This window comes from Bos javanicus, chromosome 24 (genome assembly GCF_032452875.1).
Source record: "Bos javanicus breed banteng chromosome 24, ARS-OSU_banteng_1.0, whole genome shotgun sequence".
Taxonomy (NCBI): domain Eukaryota; kingdom Metazoa; phylum Chordata; class Mammalia; order Artiodactyla; family Bovidae; genus Bos; species Bos javanicus.
Window position 1 is genome coordinate 48,951,762 of NC_083891.1, and position 24,400 is coordinate 48,976,161.

Below are 24,400 nucleotides of genomic sequence, written 5' to 3' on the forward strand. Positions count from 1 at the left end.
AAATTATTTTTATTTTGATTAGCAAGCAACTGCAGAGTTTCAGTACACATAACAAGAGTCATTTACCTGAGGAGGGATGTTGTATAGTTTTAAAATTGGTTGTATAGTTTTAAAATTGGATATACAGTATCTCACTTACTCTTCACAATAACAACAACCTAATACAAAACCCCTTATTTTTCAGCTTTATAACTAGAATAATGAGATACAAAGAGTTAAAGAACTTGTCTAAGGACCATGCTAAGCTGGGGCTCCATCCCAAATAACCCAATTCTCCATATCAAACTCTGGAAATCCACCCTTATCCACAAGGACTTTCAGGAATGAGAGAAGAGAAAGAGCAACGGAGAGGTCCCTGTGGTACAATCCAAACAGAGGAGATATAGGAGAAAAGGGGGCCTCATCTGAACTCACAAAAGGCTCGCTCAGCACTTTCTGCCACTGGGGGACTACAAGGTCCAGCTTCCTGAAGATCCTTGTGCGTCAGTCCTAAAAGTCAGGGGAAACTGTAGGAATCCACTTTAAAACTCTGCTATCTGGGAAAACCACACTACTTACTGCCCTCAAAGCAAATTTTCACTGGGAACCCAGGAAATGAGATCTCGTCTACACAGAACAGCCACAAAATCCCTAGTTATATTAATATTCTCTGTTATTTTACACATGCCACCTACATAAACACTCTGCTTTCCACACTGGAATTAGAATGTATCAATCCTCTCAATATGATGTCTAGCACCTAACTCTGAATAAAGCTGGAAGCCCCAAAATATTAATATTTGTCTAATGACAATCCAGGGCTCAAATTAGAGTAAATCTTATGCACTGGCTGGAGCTATGGATGACATTACACTAACAAAATTATATCTGAGATAGATACACTGAAAGGTCTGTACCTGTATATATAAAACCTGAAGGGGAATAGGACATAAAAGTTACATATGGAAAATACTTAGATAATAAAATTAATAATAAAGCCATTAACAACTGAATGCTATCTGCCAAAACAGTTAATGGGCAGTTACTCTAGATGAATAAGAAAATACAGTGTCCAGAATCAGGGAATTTGGAGTTCCAACTTATTTCATGCTGTAGTACCGTACCGTCAGACTCAACCAATCCTAATAAACTAGACCTCATCAACTACAGAGAGCAAGAAGAGAAAGTAAGGTAATACAAAAGGAAAGGGCCAGTCAAACCCATTAGAGATGCCTCAAAACAACACATTCCCCAGTAGTTAATAGTATTGACTCAATTATCTGCCATGATGGGGTCCCAGCAGAACAAATTCAGGCACTAGAAAGGGACCAGAGTGTAATTTTGTACTCCAAAACTATGAATAAAAGTTTGTCTGCATGTATTATAGATATTACTAGATAAAGTAACATATTAATATATAATTCACTCTGACCACTTCCAGAAAAATAAATAAATCACATTATTAAAAAAAATTATTCTTTTTAAACAAAGAACAAAATTTGTTTTTTCAGTTTTCTAACCTTATTGAGGTTTTCAATGGCTAAGTCAAAGATCTCTCCTGGTAATGTCACTGCACTTAAAAATATGTGAGTTACTTTCAAATATCTTTTGATATTGATTTCCAACTTAATTCCACAGTGATAAGAGAATAGACTCTGTATGATTTTGATACCTTTAGACCATGAGATTTTTGCATCTTGTTTATAAGTCCCTGGATATGATCCAGTGTCTCCGAGTTCATAATCTATGGGAACTTAAATAGAATTTGTACCCTACTGCTGTGTGAAAATTGTATTTGTGTGTATTAGTCGCTCTGTCATGTCCGACTCTTTGCGACCCCATGGACTGCAGTCTACAAGGCTCCTCGGTCCATAAAATTCTCCAGGAAAGAACACTGGAGTGGGTAGTCATTCCCTTCTCAAGGGGATTGTCCTGACCCAGGGATCAAACCCACGTCTTCTGTATTACAAGCAGATTCTTTACCATCTGAGCTAGGTGCTTTTCAGATCTACTATATTCTTATACTTTTCTGTATATTCATTCTACTAACTTTTAGGAGTTTGACATTAAAACTCCAATTAAAAATCAACTTATCTACTGAAAATAATTGTAATATAGAATGGAACTATATGTAACTTTGTTCTGTATTTTCCAAGTCTCCTATAAATGTGTTATCAAACTTTCATAATTTAAAAAATAAAAAGAGAAAAAAAGAACAGAATTCATAGAAGCTAATTTTCATTACTCTCATTCACTGCAATAAACTTACTGCTGCTGCTGCTGCTGCTAAGTCACTTCAGTCGTGTCCGACTCTGTGTGACCTCATAGACGGCAGCCCACCAGGCTCCTCTATCCCTGGGATTCTCCAGGCAAGAACACTGGAGTGGGTTGCCATCTCCTTCTCCAATGCATGAAAGTGAAAAGAAAAAAGTGAAGTCGCTCAGTCATGTCCAACTCGTAGCGACCCCATGGACTGCAGCCCATCAGGTTCCTCCGTCCATGGGATTTTCCAGGCAAGAGTACTGGAGTGGGGTACCATTGCCTTCTCCGAATAAACTTACTAGTGGTAATCAAACATCATCCAAGCACTCACTACCAAGACCAATACCTCAGGACCAATAGTTAAACAGAAAAAAGGGCATACGTATTAACCAAAGCAATATACAGACTTAATGTGATCCCTATCAAATTACCCATGACATCTTTCACCAAACTGGAGCAAATAATCCTAAAATTTATGTGGAACCACAAAAGACCCAGAATTGCCAAAGCAATCCTGAGGAAAAGAACACATAAAGCTGGAGGCATAACACATTCAGACTTCAGATAACACTACAAAGCTACAGTCATCAATACAGCATGGTATTGGCACAGAAACAAAAATATGAATGACAGCCCAGAAATAAATCCACACACCTATAGTCAATTAATATTCAATGAAGGAGGCAAGAATATAAAATGGAGAAAAGACAGTCTCTTCAGTAAGTGATGCTGGAAATCTGGACAGTCACATGTAAATCAATGAAGTCAGAAAGTGTAAGTGAAGTTGCTCAGTCATGTCCAACTCTTTGCGACCCCATGGACTATAGCCTACCAGGCTCCTCTGTCAATGGGATTTTCCAGGCAAGAATACTGGAGTGGGTTGCCATTCCCTTCTCCAGATCTTCCAGACCCAGGGATTGAACCCGGGTCTCTCGCACTGTAGGCAGACGCTTTACCATCTGAGCCAGCAGGGAAGTCGAACACTCCCTCAGATCATATACAAAAATAAACCCAAAATGGCTTAAAGACTTAAATATAATCCAACACACCATAAAACTCCTAGAAGAAAACACAGGCAAAACGTTCTCTGACGTAAATCTTACCAATGTTTTCTTTGGTCAGTCTCCCAAGGCAAAAGAAATAAAAGTAAAAATAAACAAACGGGATCTAATCAAACTTAAAAGCTTTTGCATAGCAAAGGAAAACATAAACAAAACAAAAGACTGGGAGAAAATATTTGCAAACAATGTGACTGACAAGGACTTAACTTCCACAATACACAAACAGCTCATACAACTCAAAAAACAAAACAAAACAATAAAAACCCAATCAAAAAACAAGCAGAAGAACTAACAGACATTTCTCCAAAGAAGACATTCACATGAACAACAGGCAGAAAAGATGCTCAACATCACTAATTATTACAGAAATGTAAAGCAAAACTAAAATGAATCATCAACTCAAACCAGTCAGAATAGCCTTCACCAAAAAGTCTACAAACAGATTCTGGAGAGGGTGTGGAGAAAAAAGAACCTCCTACACTCCTGGTGGGAACGTAAATTGGTATAGCCACTACAGTGAATAGTATGGAGGTTCCATAGAAAACTAAAAATAGAACTACTATAAGATTCTGCATCCCACTCCTGGGCTTTGTATCCGTCAAAGCAAAAGTTCTAATTCATAGTATAAGATACATGCAATACACGCGCTTCAATGTTCAAAGCGGCACTGTTTACGGAAGTCAAGACATGGAAGCAATCTAAGTATCCACAGATAAGTGGATAAAGAAGATTTGGTCTATACACACACACACACACACACACACACACACACACACGTAGGGCTACCCTGGTGGCTCAAACAATAAATAATCTGCCTGCAATGCAGGAGACCTGGGTTCAATCCCTGGGTTGAAAAGATTCCCTGGAGAAGGGATTGCCTACCCACTCCAGTATTCTTACCTGGAGAATTCCACGGACAGAGGAGCCTAGCAGGCTACAGTCCATGGGGTCACAAAGAGTTGGACATGACTGAATGACTAACACTTTCACTTTCATATATATATATACATACACAAATACAAAACAGAATATTACTCAGCCATAAAAAATGAATGAAATGATGGCACTTCTAGCAACATGGATGGACCTAAGAGATTACCATACTAAGTGAAGTAAGACAGAAAAAGACAAATATCATATTATATAGCTTATTTGTGAAATCTAAACAAACAAAAAAAGATACAAATGAACTTATTTATGAAACAAAAAGAGACTCACAGATACAGAAAACAAACTTATGGTTACCAAAGGGGATGGGGAGATAAATTAGGAGTTTAGGATTAACATATACAAACTATATGTAAATAGGTAAAAAACAAGAACCTACTGTTATGTAGCACAGGAAACCACACTCAATTATCTTTTAATATACTGTGAAATATATATATGTGTATATATATGAATAACTGAATCACTTTGCTGTACATTTGAAACTAACAACACTATAAAATAACTATACTTCAATTTTTTTAAAAAATAGAGACATCCCCTTTTAAAAAATACACATTCAAGTATTTAGGAGTAAAGGGCCATGATGCATATAATTTATCTTCAAATGGTTAAAAAAAAAAACTTGTGTGAGTATGTGTGTGTAGAATAGAGGGTGGAGAGGAATACAAATACAAAATAAATCAGATTAAAATGTCAACAATAAATCAGTCTGGTTAAAGGTATATACTGATAATTTGGGGAGTTTATTTTTGGAATTATTATATATATGTGTGTGAGCTTATTTTCAAAGAAAGCTTTTCAAAAGTGGGGGAAAAAAAGCAAAATGTTGATAAGTCTTGAAGATGGGTTATGCATAAATAGTCTGTTTAAATTTTCCACAATAAAGTGTTAAAAAAAGAAAATACTAAACAACAAGTAGGTAAAATCATGTATGTAAATTTGATGCTTTCAAACTGTGCCTAGAGAAGACTCTTGAGAGTGCCTTTGACTGCAGGGTATCAAACCAGCCAATCCTAAAGGAAAATCAATCTCAAATATTCATTGGAAGGAGTGATGCTGAAGCTGAAGCTCCAATACTTTGGCCACCTGATGCAAAGAACTTACTCATTGAAAAAGACCCTGATGCTGGGAAAGACAGAAGGCGGGAGGAGAAGAGGACAAAAGAGGATACAATGGTTGGATTGCATCACCAACTCAATGGACATGAGTTTGAGTAAACTCCGGGAGACAGTGAAGGACAGTGAAGCCTGGTGTGCTGCAGTCTACACTGTCACAAAGAGCTGGACACTACTTAGCAACTGAACAACCAAATTAACTATTAAAATGATGGGCAAACATAAGTCTTCAATAAATGATAGACATGTTATATAACTGAGTTTACATTTACCTTGAGTGTTCAGTTCAGCTGAGTTGCTCAGTTGTGTCCAACTCTTTGCGACCCCATGGCCTGCAGCACGCCAGGCCTCCCTGTCCATCACCAACTCCCAGAGTTTACTCAAACTCATGTCCATTGAGTCGGGGATGCCATCCAACCATCTCATGCTAAGTTGTCTCCTTCTCCTCTTGCCTTCAATCTTTCCCAGCATCAGGGACTTTTCAAACGAGTCGGCTCTTCCCATTAGGTGGCCAAAGTATTGGAGTTTCAGCTTCAACATCAGTCCTTCCAATGAACATTCAGGGCTGATTTCCTTTAGGATGGACTGGTTGGATCTCCTTGCAGTCCAAGGGACTCTCAAGAGTCTTCTCCAACGCCACAGTTCAAAAGCATCAATTCTTCGGCACTCAGCTTTCTTTATAGTCCAACTCTCACATCCATACATGGCCACTGGAAAAACCATAGCTTTGACTAGAGGGACCTTTGTTGGCAAAGTAATGTCTCTGCTTTTGAATATGCTGTCTAGGTTGGTCATAACTTTTCTTCCAAGGAGTAAGCATCTTTTTATTTCATGGTTGCTGTCACTATCTGCAGTGATTTTGGAGCCCCCAAAAATTAAGTCTGACACTGTTTCCACTGTTTCCCCATCTGTTTGCCATGAAGTGATCAGACTGGATGCCATGATCTTTGTTTTCTGAATGTTAAGCTGTAAGCCAACTTTTTCACTTTCACTTTCATCAAGAGGCTCTTTAGTTCTTCTTCACTTTCTGCCATAAGAGTGGTGTCACCTGCATATGTGAGGTTATTGATATTTCTCCTGGTCATCTTGATTCCAGCTTGTGCTTCATCCAGCCCAGCCGTTTCTCATGATGTACTCTGCATATAAGTTAAATAAGCACAGTGACAATATACAGCCTGGACATACTCCTTTTCCTATTTGGAACCAGTCTGTTGTTCCATGTCCAGTTCTAACTGTTGCTTCCTGACCTGCATACAGATTTCTCAAGAGGCAGGTCAGGTGGTCTAGTATTCCCATCTCTTTCAGAATTTCCTACAGTTTGTGGTGGTCCACACAATCAAAGGCTTTGGCATAGTCAGTAAAGCAGAAATAGATGTTTTTCTGGAAATCTCTTGCTTTTTCCATGATCCAGAGGATGTTGGCAATTTGATCTCTGGTTCCTCTGCCTTTTCTAAAACCAGCTTGAACATCTGGAAGTTCACGGTTCACATATTACTGAAGCCTGGCTTGGAGAATTTTGAGCATTACTTTACTAGCATGTGAGATGAGTGCAATTGTGCAGTCGTTTGAGCATTCTTTGGCATTGCCTTCTTTTGGGACTGGAATGAAAACTGACCTTTTCCAGTCCTGGGGCCACTGCTGAGTTTTCCAAATTTGCTGGCATATTGAGTGCAGCACTTTCACAGCATCATCTTTTAGGATTTGAAATAGCTCAACTAGAACTGCATCACCTCCACTAGCTTTGTTCATAGTGATGCTTCCTAAGGCCCACTTGACTTCACATTCCAGGATGTTTGGCTCTAGGTGAGTGATCACATCATTGTGATTATCTGAGTCATGAAGCTTTTTTTTTGTATAGTTCTTCTGTGTATTCTTGCTACCTCTTCTTAATATCTTCTGCTTCTGTTAGGTCCATACCATTTCTGTCCTTTATTGAGCCCATCTTTGTATGAACTGTTCCCTTGGTATCTCTAATTTTCTTGAAGAGATTTCTAGTTTTTCCCATTCTATTGTTTTCCTCTATTTCTTTGCACTGATCACTGAGGAAGGCTTTCTTATCTCTCCTTGCTACTCTTTGGAACTCAGCATTAAGATGCCTGTATCTTTCCTTTTCTCCTTTGCTTTTCGCGTCTCTTCTTGTCATAGCTATTTGTAAGGCCTCCTCAGACAGCCATTTTGCTTTTTTGCATTTCTTTTCCTTGGGGATGGTCTTGATCCCTGTCTCCTGTACAATGTCACAAATCTCCATCCATAGTTCATCAGGCACTCTATCTATCAGATCTAGTCCCTTAAATCTATTTCTCACTTCCACTGTATAATCGTAACGGATGTGATTTAGGTCACACCTGAATGGTCTAGTGGTTTTCCCTGCTGCTGCTGCTGCTGCTGCTAAGTCACTTCAGTCATGTCTGACTCTATGCGACCCCATAGACGGCAGCCCACCAGGCTCCCCCGTCCCTGGGGTTCTCCAGGCAAGAACACTGGAGTGGGTTGCCATTTCCTTCTCCAATGCATGGAAGTGAAAAGTGAAAGTGAAGTCGCTCAGTCGTGTCCGACTCTTAGCAAACTCATGGACAGCAGCCCACCAGGCTCCTCCATCCATGGGATTTTCCAGGCAAGGTTTTCCCTACTTTCTTCAATTTAAGTCTGAATTTTGCAATAAGGAGTTCATGATCTGAGCCACAGTCAGCTCCTGGTCCTGAGGTAGATAAGTATTAGCTTTTGGTATTTAATTACATACAAGTATTTACTGACAGTCTACAAATATAAGGTGCTCTGCTGCAGTGAACACCCTCATGTAAGTCAGGAAGCAGCTTATACACTCAGAACTCAAGTGGTGACAATGGAAGACCAAAACAGTAAGGACCTATATAGGAAAAGTATCTTAAAAAGAGTGGGAATCTGCTTAGTTGCTCAGTTGTGTCCTACTCTTTGCCATCCCATGGACTGTAGCCCGCCAGGCTCCTCTGTCCAAGGGATTCTCCAGGCAAGAAACTGGAGTGGGTTGCCACGCCCTCCTCCAGGGGATAGTCCAAATCCAGGAATTGAACCCAGGTCTCCCACACTGCAGGCAGATTCTGTACCATCTGAGCCAACAAGGAAGCCCAAGAATACTGCAGTGGGTAGCCTATCTCTTCTCCAGGGTATCTTTCCAACCCAGAAATCAAACCAGGGTCTCTTGCATTACAGGCAGATTCTTTACTAGCTGAGCTACCAGGGAAGCCCCAAAATCAACTATACTTCAATTGAAATTTTTTTTTAAATGGGGAAAAATGAAAAAACAAAAAAAGGCCAGACAGCAAAGGTCAAGAGTCAAAGGAACAGAGCTAAAGTGCAAACCAACATGATCTCTTTGCTATGTGATCTTAGACAAATAATTTAATAACTAGGAACAGCTTTTTACCAACTGTATTAAAAAAGTAAAACCATTTATTTCACAAGGTTGCTATGAGAATAAAGTGAGATACATAAAAGTCGCTCTGTAAACTGTGAAGTTTTATTGTATGTAGAACCAAAGGAGAGAGAATGAGGCTTGAACCTGGTGATCATAAGACAAAGCAGAGTGTTAAGTGCCTCAGGAAAATCCACATCTAGCTGCGAGGTAGACAAGGAAGTCTTTTGTGGAGCAGGTGGTACTTGAGATGGATCTTAAAGGATGGAGGGTCAGAAAACTTAACAGCAGAGAGAGGAAGAAGTAGGATTCTAGATTAGAAAGATAACCCAAGCAAAAGTATAAAAAAGGAAGAAAGTCGGGCATGTAAAAAGCAGCAGAGTTTCTGTTAAAGTCTGGGAAACAATCAAATATAAATCTGGAAAAATTGAGAACAAACTGGAGAGGGCCCTCCCTAACTCTTTGAAGGTCCAGATGTATGGCTCACTACTCCTCTGGACCCCAGTTCTAACAAAAAGAGTCTCTTCTTCCTTTCCAATTACAACAAAAACCTCACTGTCGAAAACTGTTGTGTTCTTTGAAATAAGGCACCCTAATTCAAAGGAAATAATTTAAGGAAACCATACATATCCTGCTATGAAAGGAAATGCTTTCTAAATCCAGGAAAAATTTAATCCCAATGAAAATGAATATAATCCAAAAGGGTTTACAATTTATATTTGGCTTTAGAATCTCTCGCTTTTTTTTTTTTTTTTTTTGGTGAGGACCTTCCAAATCGTATCTTTCTCAAGCTAATATTAAAGAAAATTCCTTAACGACCAACCAAAAGATCATCAAACCAAAAGATGACACAACTAAAGTCAAACTTCCTTTGTCAACTCTTAGAGGAAAACATAGACAAAACACTCTGTGACACAAACCACAGCAAGATCCTCCATGACCCACCTCCTAGAGCAATGGAAATAAAAACAAAACTAAACAAATGGGGCCTAATTAAACTTAAAAGATTCTGCACAGCACAAGAAACTATAAACAAAAAAATAACCCTCAGAATGGGAAAAAAATAATAGCAAATGAAACAACTGACAAAGAGTTAATTTCAAAACAGCTCATATAAATCAATCCCAGAAAAACAAACAACCCAATCAAAAAGTAAACGAAAGACCTAAACAGACATTTCTCCAAAGACATACAGATGGCTAACAAACACATGAAAAGATGCTCAACTTCAACTCATTATTAGAGAAATGAAAATCAAAACCACAATAGGTATCATCTCATACCAGTCAGAACGGCCATCACAAAAAGTCTACAAACAATAAATGCTGGAGAGGATGTGGAGAAAAGAGAACTCTCTTTTACTGTTTGTGGGAATGTAAACTGATACAGCCACTATGGAGAACAGTACGGAGATTTCTTAAAAAACTAGGAATAAAACAAGCATAAGACCCAGCGATCCCACTACTAGGCATGTATCCTGAGGAAACCAAAAGTGAAAAAGACACATGTTCCCTAATGCAGCTCTATTTATAATACCTAAGACACAGAAGCAACCCAGATGTCCATTGACAGAGGAATGGATAAAGAAGCTGTGGTATATATATACAATGGAATATTCAGTTCAGTTCAGTTACTCAGTTGTGTCTGACTCTTTGCGACCCCATGTATCGCAGCACGCCAGGCCTCCCTGTCCACCATCTCCTGGAGTTCACTCAAACTCATATCCATCGAGTCAGTGATGCCATCCAGCCATCTCATCCTCTGTCGTCCCCTTCTCCTCCTGCCCCCAATCCCTCCCAGCATCAGAGTCTTTTCCAATGAGTCAACTCTTCACATGAGGTGGCCAAAGTACTGGAATATTACTCAGCCATAAAAAGGAATGCATCTGAGTCAGTCCTAATGAGGTGGCTGAACCTAGAGCTATTATACAGAGTAAAATAAATCAGAAACACAAATATCATATATTGTTTAGATTTAGAATTTAGAAAGAATTTAGAAAGATGGTAGGTACTGATAAGCCTATTTGCAGAGCAGCTATGAAGACACGGGAGAAGGCAATGGCACCCTACTCCAGCACTCTTGCCTGGAAAATCCCGTGGATGGAGGAGCCTGGTGGGCTGCAGTCCATGGGGTCACTAAGAGTCAGATTCGACTGAGCGACTTCACTTTCACTTTTCACTTTCATACATGGGAGAAGGAGATGGCAGCCCACTCCAGTGTTCTTGCCTGGAGAATCCCAGGGACGGGGGAGCCTGCCGTCTATGGGGTCACACAGAGTCGGACACGACTGAAGTGATTTAGTAGTAGTAGTAGTAGTAGTACGAAGACACAGACATTGACAACAGACTTACCAACACAGCCTGAAGGGGAGGAAGGAGAGGGTGGGAGGTATGGAGAGAGTAACATGGAAACATACATTACCAAATGTAAAACAGAAAGTCAATGGGGGGCGGCGGTCCTAAGATGGTGGAGGAATAGGACCGGGAGATCACTTTCTCCCCCACAAATTCATCAAAAGAACATTTAAACGCTGAGTAAAATCCACAAAAAAACTTCCGATTGCCGGCAGAGGACATCGGGCACCCAGAAAAGCAGCCCACTGTCTTCGAAAGGAGGTAGAAAAAATATAAAAGACAAAAATAGAGACAAAAGAGGTAGGGAAGGAGCTCCATCCCGGGAAGGGAGTCTTAAAAAGAGAGAAGTTTCCAAACAACAGAAAGCACTCTCACTGCAGAGTCTGTGCCGAGCCTTGGAAGCACAGAGGGCAACATACTAGGGAGGAAAAATAAGTAAATAATTAAAACCCACAGATTACGAGCCCAACGGTAACTCCCCCAAGCGGAGAAGCAGTGCAGACACCTGTGCCCGCCACTAGCAAGCGGGGGCTGGGCAGGGAGGCGCGGGCTGCATTGCTTAGAGTAAGGATCGGGCCTGAATGCCCCCGAGGGTAATCAGAGTGAACTAATTTGGGCTAGCAAACCAGACTGTGGGATAGCTACCACGCGAAAAGCCCTAAGACACCACCAGGCCCGCGCATAGAACAAAGGGCGGAACAGAACTAGCCGGCTGCAGACCATCCCCCTCTGGTGACAGGCAGCCAGAGCCGAAAGGGGGCAATTGCAGCCCCAGAGAGACATCATCTACCAAACTGCAAGCAGGCTTCTTTGCTTACTAAGACTTCTTGGGGTTCTGGACAGTCATCTGCCTGAGAAGGTGCGCGGGTTGTACACCCAGAAAACCGAGCGGCAGGGATGGGAGAGGCGCAGTGACCACGCTCGCCAAACACCTCATCACCCGAGCTGCTCGGAGCTGGGAAGGGCACAAAACACAGGCCCAACGGAGTCTGAGCCTCTGAGGACTACCCGAGTGCCTGAACCTGGGCGGCTTAGACCTGGGAGGTGCATGCAGCCCAGGGCCGGTCTCGGACGGTTCTGGAGGAGCAACCTAGAGCCTGAGATGTGTGGGCAGGAAGGGTGCACTGGCCGTGAGCGAGGGCAGGCCCAGTGTGGCTGAGGCACTGCCAGCACACGCCAGTGTTATTTGTTTGCAGCGTTCCCCTCTCTCCACAGCGCGACTGTGAGCCTAAAAAAGTGTCCACCACTGCCCCCTTGTGTCAGGGCAGAAATCAGACACTGAGGAGACCAGCAAACAGAAGCTAAAACCGAGGGAACCGCCTTGGAAGTGACAGGTGCAATAGATAAAAGCCCTGTAGTTAGTACCGACTACACAGGAAGGGGCCTATAGATCTTGAGAAATACAAGCCGGACCAAGAAACTATCCGAAAATGAACTGACCCCACACTGCCCACAACAACAACAGAGAAAGTCCTAGATATATTTTTACTATTTTTATGATCATTCTTTTCTTTTTCCTTTTTTCTTTTCTTTTTTTTAACTTTAAAAAAATGTTTAAGTCCTCTATTACTCCTTTAATTTTCATTTTTATAACCTACTATTACTTTTCAAAAAAAAAAAAGACTTTTTTAAAGCACACTTTATATATATATATATTTTTAATAACTTTTGGGACTTTTTTTTCTTCTTTTAATACTGTATTTTTGATAATCCAACCTCTACTCTAGAATTTTAATCTTTGCTTTTTGGTATTTGTTATCAATTTTGTACCTTTAAGAACCCAATCTTCAGTACCTATTTTTACTTGGGAGCGAGATTACTGGCTTGACTGTTCTCTTCCCCTTTGGACTCTCCTTTCTCTCCACTAGGTCACCTCTGTCTCCTCCCTCCCCGTTCTCTTCTCTACCCAACTCTCTGAATCTCTGTGTATTCCAGATGGTGGAGGACACTTAGGGAACTGATTACTGACTGGATCTGTCTCTCTCCTTTTCATTCCTCCCTTTTATCCTCCTGGCCACCTCTGTCTCCTTTCTCCCTCTTCTCTTCTCTGTATAACTCCATGAACATCTCTGAGTGGTCCAGACTGTGGAGCACACATAAGGAAGTGATTACTGGCTAGCTTTCTCTCTCCTCTTTTGATTTCACCTCATCTCATTCGGGTCACCTCTAACTCCCTCCTCCCTCTTCTCTTCTCCATGTAACTCTGTGAACCTCTCTGGGTGTCCCTCACTGTGGAGAAACTTTTCATCTTTAACCTAGATGTTTTATCAATGGTGCTGTATAGAAGGAGAAGTCTTGAGACTACTGTAAAAATAAGACTGAAAACCAGAAGCAAGAGGCTTAAGTCCAAATCCTGAGAATATCATAGAACACCTGACTCCAGGGAACATTAATCGACAGGAGCTCATCAAATGCTTCCATACCTACACTGAAACCAAGCACCACCCAAGGGCCAACAAGTTCCAGAGCAAGACACACCACGCAAATTCTCCAGCAACACAGGAACACAGCCCTGAGCTTCAATATACAGGCTGCCCAAAGTTACTCCAAATCCATTGACATAACTCGTTACTAGACACTTCATTGCACTCCAGAGAGAAGAAATCCAGCTCCACCCACCGGAACACCAACACAAGCTTCCCTAACCAAGAAACCTCGACAAGCCATCGATACAACCCCATCCACAGTGAGGAAACTCCATAATAAAGAGAACTCCACAAACTGCCAGAATACAGAAAGGCCACCCCAAACTCAGCAATATAAACAAGATGAAGAGACAGAGGAATACCCAGCAGGTAAAGCAACAGGATAAATGCCCACCAAACCAAACAAAAGAGGAAGAGATAGGGAATCTACCTGATAAAGAATTCCGAATAATGACTGTGAAAATGATCCAAAATCTTGAAATAAAAATGGAATCACAGATAAATAAGCCTGGAGACAAGGATTGAGGAAATGCAAGAAAGGTTTAACAAGGACCTAGAAGAAATAAAAAAGAGTCAATATATAATGAATAATGCAATAAATGAGATCAAAAACACTCTGGAGGCAACAAATAGTAGGCAGAAGATAGGATTAGTGAAATAGAAGATAGAATGGTAGAAATAAATGAATCAGAGAAGAAAAAAGAAAAATGAATTAAAAGAAATGAGGACAATCTCAGAGACTTCCAGGACAATACTAAACACCACAACATTCGAATCATAGGGGTCCCAGAAGAAGAAGACAAAAAGAAAGACCATGAGAAAATACTTGAGGAGATAATAGTTGAAAACTTCCCTAAAATGGGGAAGGAAATAATCACCCAAGTCCAAGAAACCCAGAGAGTCCCAAACAGGATAAACCCAAGGCGAAACACCCCATGACACATATTAATCAAATTAACAAAGCTCAAACACAAAGTACAAATATTAAAAGCAGCAAGGGAAAAACAACAAATAACGCACAAGGGGATTCCCATAAGGATAACAGCTGATCTTTCAATAGAAACTCTTCAAGCCAGGAGGGAATGGCAAGACATACTTAAAGTGATGAAAGAAAATAACCTACAGCCCAGATTACTATACCCAGCAAGGATCTCATTCAAATATGAAGGAGAAATCAAAAGCTTTACAGACAAGCAAAAGCTGAGAGAATTCAGCACCACAAAACCAGCTCTCCAACAAATGCTAAAGGATATTTTCTAGACAGGAGACACAAAAATGGTGTACAAACTCGAACCCAAAACAATAAAGTAAATGGCAATGGGATCATACTTATCAATAATTACCTTAAACGTAAATGGGTTGAATGCCCCAACCAAAAGACAAAGACTGGCTGAATGGATACAAAAACAAGACCCCTATATATGTTGTCTACAAGAGACCCACCTCAAAACAGGGGACACATACAGACTGAAAGTGAAGGGCTGGAAAAAGATTTTCCATGCAAACAGAGATCAAAAGAAAGCAGGAGTAGCAATACTCATATCAGATAAAATAGACTTTAAAACAAAGGCTGTAAAAAGAGACAAAGAAGGACACTACGTAATGATCAAAGGATCAATCCAAGAAGAAGATATAACAATTATAAATATATATGCACCCAACATAGGAGCACCGCAATATGTAAGACAAATGCTAACAAGTATGAAAGGGGAAATTAACAATAACACAATAATAGTGGGAGACTTTAATACCCTACTTACACCTATGGATAGATCAACTAAACAGAAAATTAAAAAGGAAACACAAACTTTAAATGACACAATAGACCAGCTAGACCTAATTGATATCTATAGGACATTTCACCCCAAAACAATGAATTTCACCTTTTTCTCAAGCGCATATGGAACCTTCTCCAAGATAGATCACATCCTGGGCCATAAATCTAGCCTTGGTAAATTCAAAAAAATTGAAATCATTCCAAGCATCTTTTCTGACCACAATGCAGTAAGATTAGATCTCAATTACAGGAGAAAAAATATTAAAAATTTCAACATATGGAGGCTGAACAACACACTGCTGAATAACCAACAAATCACAGAAGAAATCAAAAAAGAAATCAAAATATGCATATGAACAAATGAAAATGAAAACACAACAACCCAAAACCTATGGGACACTGTAAAAGCAGTCCTAAGGGGAAAGTTCATAGCAATACAGGCATACCTCAAGAAACAAGAAAAAAGTCAAATAAATAACCTAGCTCTGCACCTAAAGCAACTAGAAAAGGAAGAAATGAAGAACCCCAGGGTTAGTAGAAGGAAAGAAATCTTAAAAATTAGGGCAGAAATAAATGCAAAAGAAACAAAGGAGACCATAGCAAAAATCAACAAAGCCAAAAGCTGGTTTTTTGAAAGGATAAATAAAATTGACAAACCATTAGCCAGACTCATCAAGAAACAAAGGCAGAAAAATCAAATCAATAAAATTAGAAATGAAAACGGAGAGATCACAACAGACGACACACAAATACAAAGGATCATAAGAGACTACTATCAGTAATTATATGCCACTAAAATGGACAACATGGAAGAAATGGACAAATTCTTAGAAAAGTACAACTTTCCAAAACTCGACCAGGAAGAAATAGAAAATCTTAACAGACCCATCACAAGCACGGAAATTGAAACTGTAATCAAAAATCTTCCAGCAAATAAAAGCCCAGGTCCAGATGGCTTCACAGCTGAGTTCTACCAAAAATTTAGAAAAGAGCTGATACCTATCCTACTCAAACTCTTCCAGAAAATTGCAGAGGAAGGTAAACTTCCAAACTCATTCTGAGGCCACCATCACCCTAATACCAAAACCTGACAAAGATGCCACAAAAAAAGAAAACTACAGGCCAATATCACTAATCAACATAGATGCAAAAATCCTTAATAAAATTCTAGCAATCAGAATCCAACAACACATTAAAAAGATCATACACGATGACCAAGTGGGCTTTATCCCAGGGATGCAAGGACTCTTCAATATCCACAAATCAATCAATGTAATACACCACATTAACAAATTGAAGAATAAAAGCCATATGATTATCTCAAGAGATGCAGAGAAAGCCTTTGACAAAATTCAACATCCATTTATGATAAAAACTCTCCAGAAAGCAGGAATAGAAGGAACATACCTCAACATAATAAAAGCTATATATGACAGACCCACAGCAAACATTATCCTCAATGGTGAAAAACTGAAAGCATTTCCCCTAAAGTCAGGAACAAGACAAGGGTGCCCACTCTCACCACTACTATTCAACATCGTTTTGGAAGTTTTGGCCACAGCAATCAGAGCAGAAAAAGAAATAAAAGGAATCGAAATTGAAAAAGAAGTAAAACTCTCACTGTTTGCAGATGACATGATCCTCTACATAGAAAACCCTAAAGACTCCACCAGAAAATTACTAGAGCTAATCAATGACTATAGTAAAGTTGCAGGATATAAAATCAACACACAGAAATCCCTTGCATTCCTATACACTAATAATGAGAAAACAGAAAGAGAAATTAAGGAAACAATTCCATTCACCATTGCAACAAAAAGAATAAAATACTTAGGAATATATCTACCTAAAGTAACTAAAGACCTATATATAGAAAACTATAAAACACTGATGAAAGAAATCAAAGAGGACACTAATAGATGGAGAAATATACCATGTTCATGGATTGGAAGAATCAATATAGTGAAAATGAGTATACTACCCAAGGCAATCTATAGATTCAGTGCAATCCCTATCAAGCTACCAACGGTATTTTTCACAGACCTAGAACAAATAATTTCACAATTTGTATGGAAATACAAAAAAACCTCGAATAGCAAAAGCAATCTTGAGAAAAGAGAATGGAACTGGAGGAATCAACCTGCCTGACTTCAAGCTCTACTACAGAGCCACAGCCTCAAGACAGTATGGTACTGGCACAAAAACAGAAATATAGATCAATGGAACAAAATAGAAAGCCTAGAGATAAATCCACGCACCTATGGACACCTTATCTTTGACAAAGGAGGCAAGAATATACAATGGAGAAAAGACAATCTCTTTAACAAGTGGTGCTGGGAAAACTGGTCAACCACTTGTAAAAGAATGAAACTAGAACACTTTCTAACACCATACACAAAAATAAACTCAAAATGGATTAAAGATCTAAATGTAAGACCAGAAACTATAAAACTCTTAGAGGAGAACATAGGCAAAACACTCTCTGACATACATCACAGCAGGATCCTCTATGACCCACCTCCCAGAATATTGGAAATAAAAGCACAACTAAACAAATGGGATCTAATTAAAATTAAAAGCTTCTGCACAACAAAAGAAACTATAAGCAAGGTGAAAAGACAGCCTTCAAAATAGAAAATAACAGCAAATGAAGCAACTGACAAACAACTAATCTCAAAAATATACAAGCAATTCCTGCTGCTCAAATCCAGAAAAATAAACGACCCAATCAAAAAATGGGCCAAAGAACTAAACAGACATTTCTCCAAAGAAGACATACAGATGGCTAACAAACACATGAAAAGATGCTCAACATCACTCATTATCAGAGAAATGCAAATCAAAACCACAATGAGGTACCATTTCATGCCAGTCAGAATGGCTGCAATCCAAAAGTCTACAAGCAATAAATGCTGGAGAGGATGTGGAGAAAAGGGAACCCTCTTACACTGTTGGTGGGAACGCAAACTAGTACAGCTACTATGGAGAACAGTGTGGAGATTCCTTAAAAAACTGGAAATAGAACTGCCATACAACCCAGCAATCCCACTGTTGGGCATACACACTGAGGAAACCAGAAGGGAAAGAGACACGTGTACCCCAATGTTCATCGCAGCACTGTTTATAATAGCCAGGACGTGGAAGCAACCTAAATGTCCATCAGCAGATGAATGGATAAGAAAGCTGTGGTACATATACACAATGGAGAATTACTCAGCCATTAAAAAGAACACATTTGAATCAGTTCTAATGAGGTGGATGAAACTGGAGCCTATTATACAGAGTGAAGTAAGCCAGAAAGAAAAACACCAATACAGTATACTAACACATATATATGGAATTTAGAAAGATGGTAATGACAACCCTGTATGCGAGACAGCAAAAGAGACATAGATGTACAGAACAGTCTTTTGGACTCTGTGGGAGAGGGAGCGGTGGATGATTTGGGAGAATGGCATTAAAACATGTATAGCATATAAGAAATGAATCGCCAGTCGAGGTTCAATGCAGGATACAGGAAGCTTGGGGCTGGTGCACTGGGATGACCCTGAGGGATGGTATGGGGAGGGAGGTGGGAGGGGGTTCAGGATGGGGAACACGTGTACACCTGTGGCAGATGCATGTTGATGTATGACAAAACCAATACAATATTGTAAAGTAAAAAAAAATAATAATAAAAAAAATTTTTTTAAGAAAAGAAAAAAAAATAAAATAAAATATTGAGGGGGGGAAAAAAAAAGAAAGAAAGCCAATGGGAATTTGCTGTATGACTGAGGGAACTCAAACTGGGGTTTGGTAACAACCTAGAGCAATGGGTTGGGGAAGGAAGTGGGAGGGATGTTCACGTGGGAGGGGACAAAGGTAAATCAATGGCTGATTCATGTTGATGTTTGGTAGAAACCAATGCAATATTGTAAAGCAATTATCCTTCAATTAAAAACAAATAAATTTTAAAAATATTTCCTTTGTCAACTTGATTGACTTTCATGGAATGTAGCTTAATTCAAAATTACATGGCTATGACTGTTCTTTTTTTAATTTATTTTTTTATTGAAGGATAATTGCTTTACAGAACGTTGTTGTTTTCTGTTAAACCTCAGCATGAATCAGTCAAAGGTATACATATATCCCCTCCCTTTTGAACCTCCCTCTCATTAACAGTTTCTTTTTTGCACAAAATACATAAGTGTGCTTTTTAGAAGAAAAATATCCTTTGGTTGTTTTTTTTTTAATCTTTTGGGCCACATACTGTAAAATAATAAATTACTCCATCACTTACACTTTTACATGAATAGTTTTAAGAAGACTTAAGAAGCTATGCAAAATGCTTTATCACTACAGGCACACAAAAATCCTAAGCCCATTTTAATGCCCTTAGCTGAACACTAAACTTCTTAATGGTAGGGGAAAAGATCAGAGAACCATTTAAAATTATGTGAAAATAGTCTTAAGAGATTATCTACTCCAACTTTGATAGACATTTGCAAGACAAACTGGCAACTTTCTTCTGATACGCAGAGTATATCTGAAATTAAAAAGTCTTTTGGCAGCCAGTACAGATGACATCATATACCATACTGGACTTCTTTCTTTATGATAACATATAACTGCAAGAAAAAATCAAGAACTACACACATCTTTGAAAAACTGCAAAGTATTGTCATTGTTTCAAAGAAAGCAGTTAATGAATTTATACTATCTCCTCCAACCATAGTACTAGAAAATACTCAGCTTTTGAACACTAACACTAGTTTAATGACTGAAAAGAGAAAACACTGGGAATTCCCCAGTGGTCCAGTGGTTAGGATTCTGGACTTTCACTGCCAAGCAACCGGGTTCAGTTCCTGGTTGAAGAACTAAAAATCCCACATGCCATGTGGCCAAAAAAAAAAAAAAAAACTACTAACAGATTAATCAAGCCTTTCCATAGAACACACAAAGCCCTTCCTGTGCTGCCTTTAGAGACCACACAAGAGCAAGCCTCGAAAGCCTCCTTATCTGAAACAAGGAGGGCCACAAGAGGGGTGACTCAGAGAATGAACCTCTGCAGATCTGATGGTCAAGGCAGCATGCTCAGCACCAGAGACAAAGCCAAGAGTGATTACAAATGTAATTCAACTTATAATACTAAAAGAAGTCAAAAGAAGATGACCTAGAACAGAGGTCTTTCAATCCAAAGAGGTTCCTGAGACTAATCATCTCATAAATTATCACACAGTACTCCATTTTCCTATCAAACTGACACCCTGGCTAGTGTGGAGAACATGTCACTGCCTAATTCAGCTGCAGAACTCAGCTCCATTTATAATTCCTTCAGATAGCTGAACTCTGCACTGTGTAATTAAGTGGACCATATACAGTTTCTTAAGTAAGAGCACCCACGCAGACCTTACAACTGCCAAAGTGCCAGCCTAGTTTTTGTTTCTCCTTCAGAACAAAGCACAAGTTCAGCTGACGTAACCTCACATGACCCAGGTCCTCTGGTATTTCTAGTCTCTTTTAAGTCAAAACACTGTGACGCAGAAATGAGGCTTTACTAGATGATGGGAAAGGATTCTTCAGTTAATGAAATTTGCTTCCAATCTGACAAAATTCATGCTTGTGCCACTTCAGAATTTATTACAAGCCTCTTCAAAATGTGCTAATTTGTCACCAAAGGAAACATTGTGTATAACAAAAAAAAACTACACCTAATTAGTCATATAAAATCTACTCAAGAAAGCCCCTAAAATAGAACAATTTCCTCATAAAACGTACGTGATAAAAAGTTTCCAAGAGCATAACTGTATTTATAGTGCACAGCTAGAATGCATACAATATGCATGCTTATATTCTTCTTGAAAAATGCTGTCTTATAGGTAAACAATCTATACATGATTTGCATATATTTCCTTGTATAAATCAGTTCGCCAAATGAAAAAAATACTCTATAAACTATTTCCGGTATTTCACATTCAACCAGCTACACAGATGCAATATAACAGTACTGGCAGCCAAGTGAACAGAATTTCTTATGACTAATTGGACAAAACCTACTATGTACACCACAGAACTGACAAATTCTGGTAAGACTTACTTGCTACTCCTGATGCCAGTCCATAGAGCAGTCCTCCCCCATCTGACTGCTGAGGCAACACATGCGTTCCTGGAGGAGGCGGCTTTTCCTGTCTGATGAAGTTATACAGTAAGGTTTTCACAAGTTTGCTGGTGTATGGAAGACTACACAAAAAGAAAAAAAAAAGAAGAAAATAAACTCATATTTTGGGGAGTCAACTGACTGTATTGTGATAATCTATTGACATAAAAGGGATTAGCACAATTCAAAGAAAATCTAGCATTGTCACAAAACAGAGATGATTATGGGCTTTGAGATCAGACTTCAGGTTGAACGAATTCTGGCTTTCCTCTTACTATGCTGTATGTTATTCATCAAATCATTTCAACTCCTAAGCTTCAGTTACTTTATTTGTAGTCAGTACAACAGGTGAGATATTACAAATTCAGTATATAATACAGTACTTGACACTTGAAGGGAGGTAGTAACAGAATCAGTAGGAAAAAGCAAGAGTTAAAAAATACGGAAACTGACATGAACAGTAATATTTGACTTAACCCAACATATCCGAAATATTCAACATATAACCAATATAAATAATTATTGAACCTTACATTTTTAAAAATAAACAAAAAATAGGAAATCATTCAATCTATGCATGCATACAAAAACATGTCCATAATATACAGACATTTTTTTTTCAATATTAATACTCTGTCTTTCAGTAATGGATGGAGAGGAGAAGGGAGAGAAAATAGGTTAAAAGGAAAATGTGTTCATAAATTAGTGATGAATCAATTCCTGCAATCTGGAGAAACCTTTTAAACAGGCTCTTGAGCCAATGCTTAAGGCCTTTTCATCTCTATTATCAGTGATTTTCAAATGTGTTCCAAAAGAGTCCTGAAGGATTCTGTGAATGTGCCATAGGTATAATCAAGGTGGCGAGAGGGATGTGAGAAAGACAAAGGTGTCCGTGTGTGTGTGTGTGTGTGTGTGTGTGTGTGTGTAATATTTATCTACTCCTAGCCCCACTCACCAGGAGACTCTAAGCTTGTGCTCAGGAGCACAGTGCCACATCCTAACACACGCCTAGCATACAATAAATGTTTGTGGCCTAAATTAGAGGAGGGATGGTCAGTGAAGCAGCTGCCAGGGAAGTCCAAACACATGGTGATGAGGCATACACTGTACAGTAGTTTCAATGGAGCTAATGGGAAGGGGAAGCTAGAAATAATTTCAGTGAACAAATATGACTGGATGACTCCTTAAGACACACAGAATGACGCAGCAGGAAGAAAAAGAGGACTTCATAGTTTCAACTCTATAAAGAAACCACTAGAGAAGGTAAAGAAGCTGGAGGATGAAGGGGGTGGGGAGGATGGCTAGTTTAGCCAGGAAAGCACATCCTTGTGGGATCGGTCTGAAGTTCTGATGGAACAACCAGAGGAAATGTCTGTTTGGAGATACGGAACAACACTAAGAAAAGAGGACAAGACAAGAACTATAGATGAATACAATAAAGAACTTGACAAATTTAAAAGAGAAACATACCATCGACCTCGCATCAAATACTTGTGACTGATGCTCTGTCGCAAAACTTCCTTGTGGAACAGTTGGCAAGAAAGGAAAACCACCATTGTTGACACAGCTTCTACTGATATTTCATACGTAATATCTCTGAAAAAAACAAGAAACAAAGCAGAATAATGATCGTTTAGGAAGATATTGCTCTTTTCTAAATAAACTATACATTTAAAAATAAAACATTTAATGTTTCTGGATTATTTTAAAAATACTAATATGCTTAATATAAAAACTAAGTCAAGCAAAAATATGCAACCTTTCCTTGTCATTAGTTCTTGTAATGGGTGAAATATCCTATTACTTTCTTATTTTCCAGTTCCATCTACTGATGAATGACAAGCATATTAGTGTATAATGGGAATAACTGCCAGCAAAGATCCACTCTAAAGCCCTTATGTTTTATCCCTGTTTAGTTATAACACAGAAACAAACATTCAGATTGTAAAACTGAAGAGAAGTCACAGGGTAGGGAAGACAACGACTTCCCGAGTTGATATTCACTTTATAATAAGAACAATGGTAAACTCTAGATTTTCTATCTCTAAGAGTGTACGTTCTCAAGGCCAACTCTGCCTGTTCAGCAAAATATGAACAGTAAACAAATTATCCCTGTTTTCTTAAACACATTTCTTTTATGAAAGACTACTACTGTCCTCCAAAAATCATTGACCCCTTTTAGAAACAAATCTTAGATCAAATAAAAAGGAAACAATTTCAGCTGAGTAGCGAGCACGAACAGGAACAAATGCATCAAAATTTTTTCAATTATTGCAAAACTTTAAACACAATTACCAGGCAAAACAGTAACGTGTGAGACCAGGAAAGTGAAAATCTCAACAACACAACAAAAAGAGTAACAGCTCCAAAAAAAATCAAAATATTTTTTACAGAACTGAAATATTCATGCAAAGTTCAAAGAAAAACACTTAACACCTACTTACAAGAAGCTCATTAAACAAAGATGATTTTATTCTAGAAATGGGCAAGCTAACCAGATCTTTGGACTTCCCTGCAGGAGATCCAGGTTTGATCTCTGGGTCGGGAAGATCCCCTGGAGAAGGGAATGCGTACCCACTCCAGTATTATTGCCTGGAGAATTCCGTGGACGGAGGATCCTGGCAGGTTACAGCCCATGGGGTCGCAAAGAGTCAGACATAATTGAGTGGCTAACACTTTCACTTTTCACTTTCACCAGATTTTTAAGTTCTAATTCTATCAGATATATATGGAGTTCTTATGGATAGAAATATCTTTTGGAAGTAAAGCATACAAAGTAAAACCCAAAAGACCTGTGCAAATGATCTTATTATGCAATAAATAAATCTCATTTCTGCTCAGAAATGTAATACAGTATAACACTTCTCTTTCCTGAAATTTCCATAAATATTATTGTAAATATTAACCACATAAAAGGCAATTCTTTTATTTGCTCTTATTTATCAAAA

The 24,400-nt window shown here is 38.9% G+C and overlaps 1 protein-coding gene across 9 annotated transcripts in view; it reads right to left on the reverse strand.

The window, feature by feature from the left end:
• The window catches only part of DYM (dymeclin), a 400,415-nt gene that overhangs the window by 275,565 nt on the left and 100,450 nt on the right, over nt 1–24,400 (reverse strand). For all 9 annotated transcript variants that reach the window (XM_061400135.1, XM_061400133.1, XM_061400128.1 and 6 more), the window contains 2 exons: nt 22,923–23,048; nt 21,393–21,535 (listed from right to left, as the gene is read on the reverse strand). In XM_061400135.1, the coding sequence (XP_061256119.1) occupies nt 21,393–21,535; nt 22,923–23,048 (269 nt within the window). The remainder of the gene's footprint in view (nt 1–21,392; nt 21,536–22,922; nt 23,049–24,400) is intronic.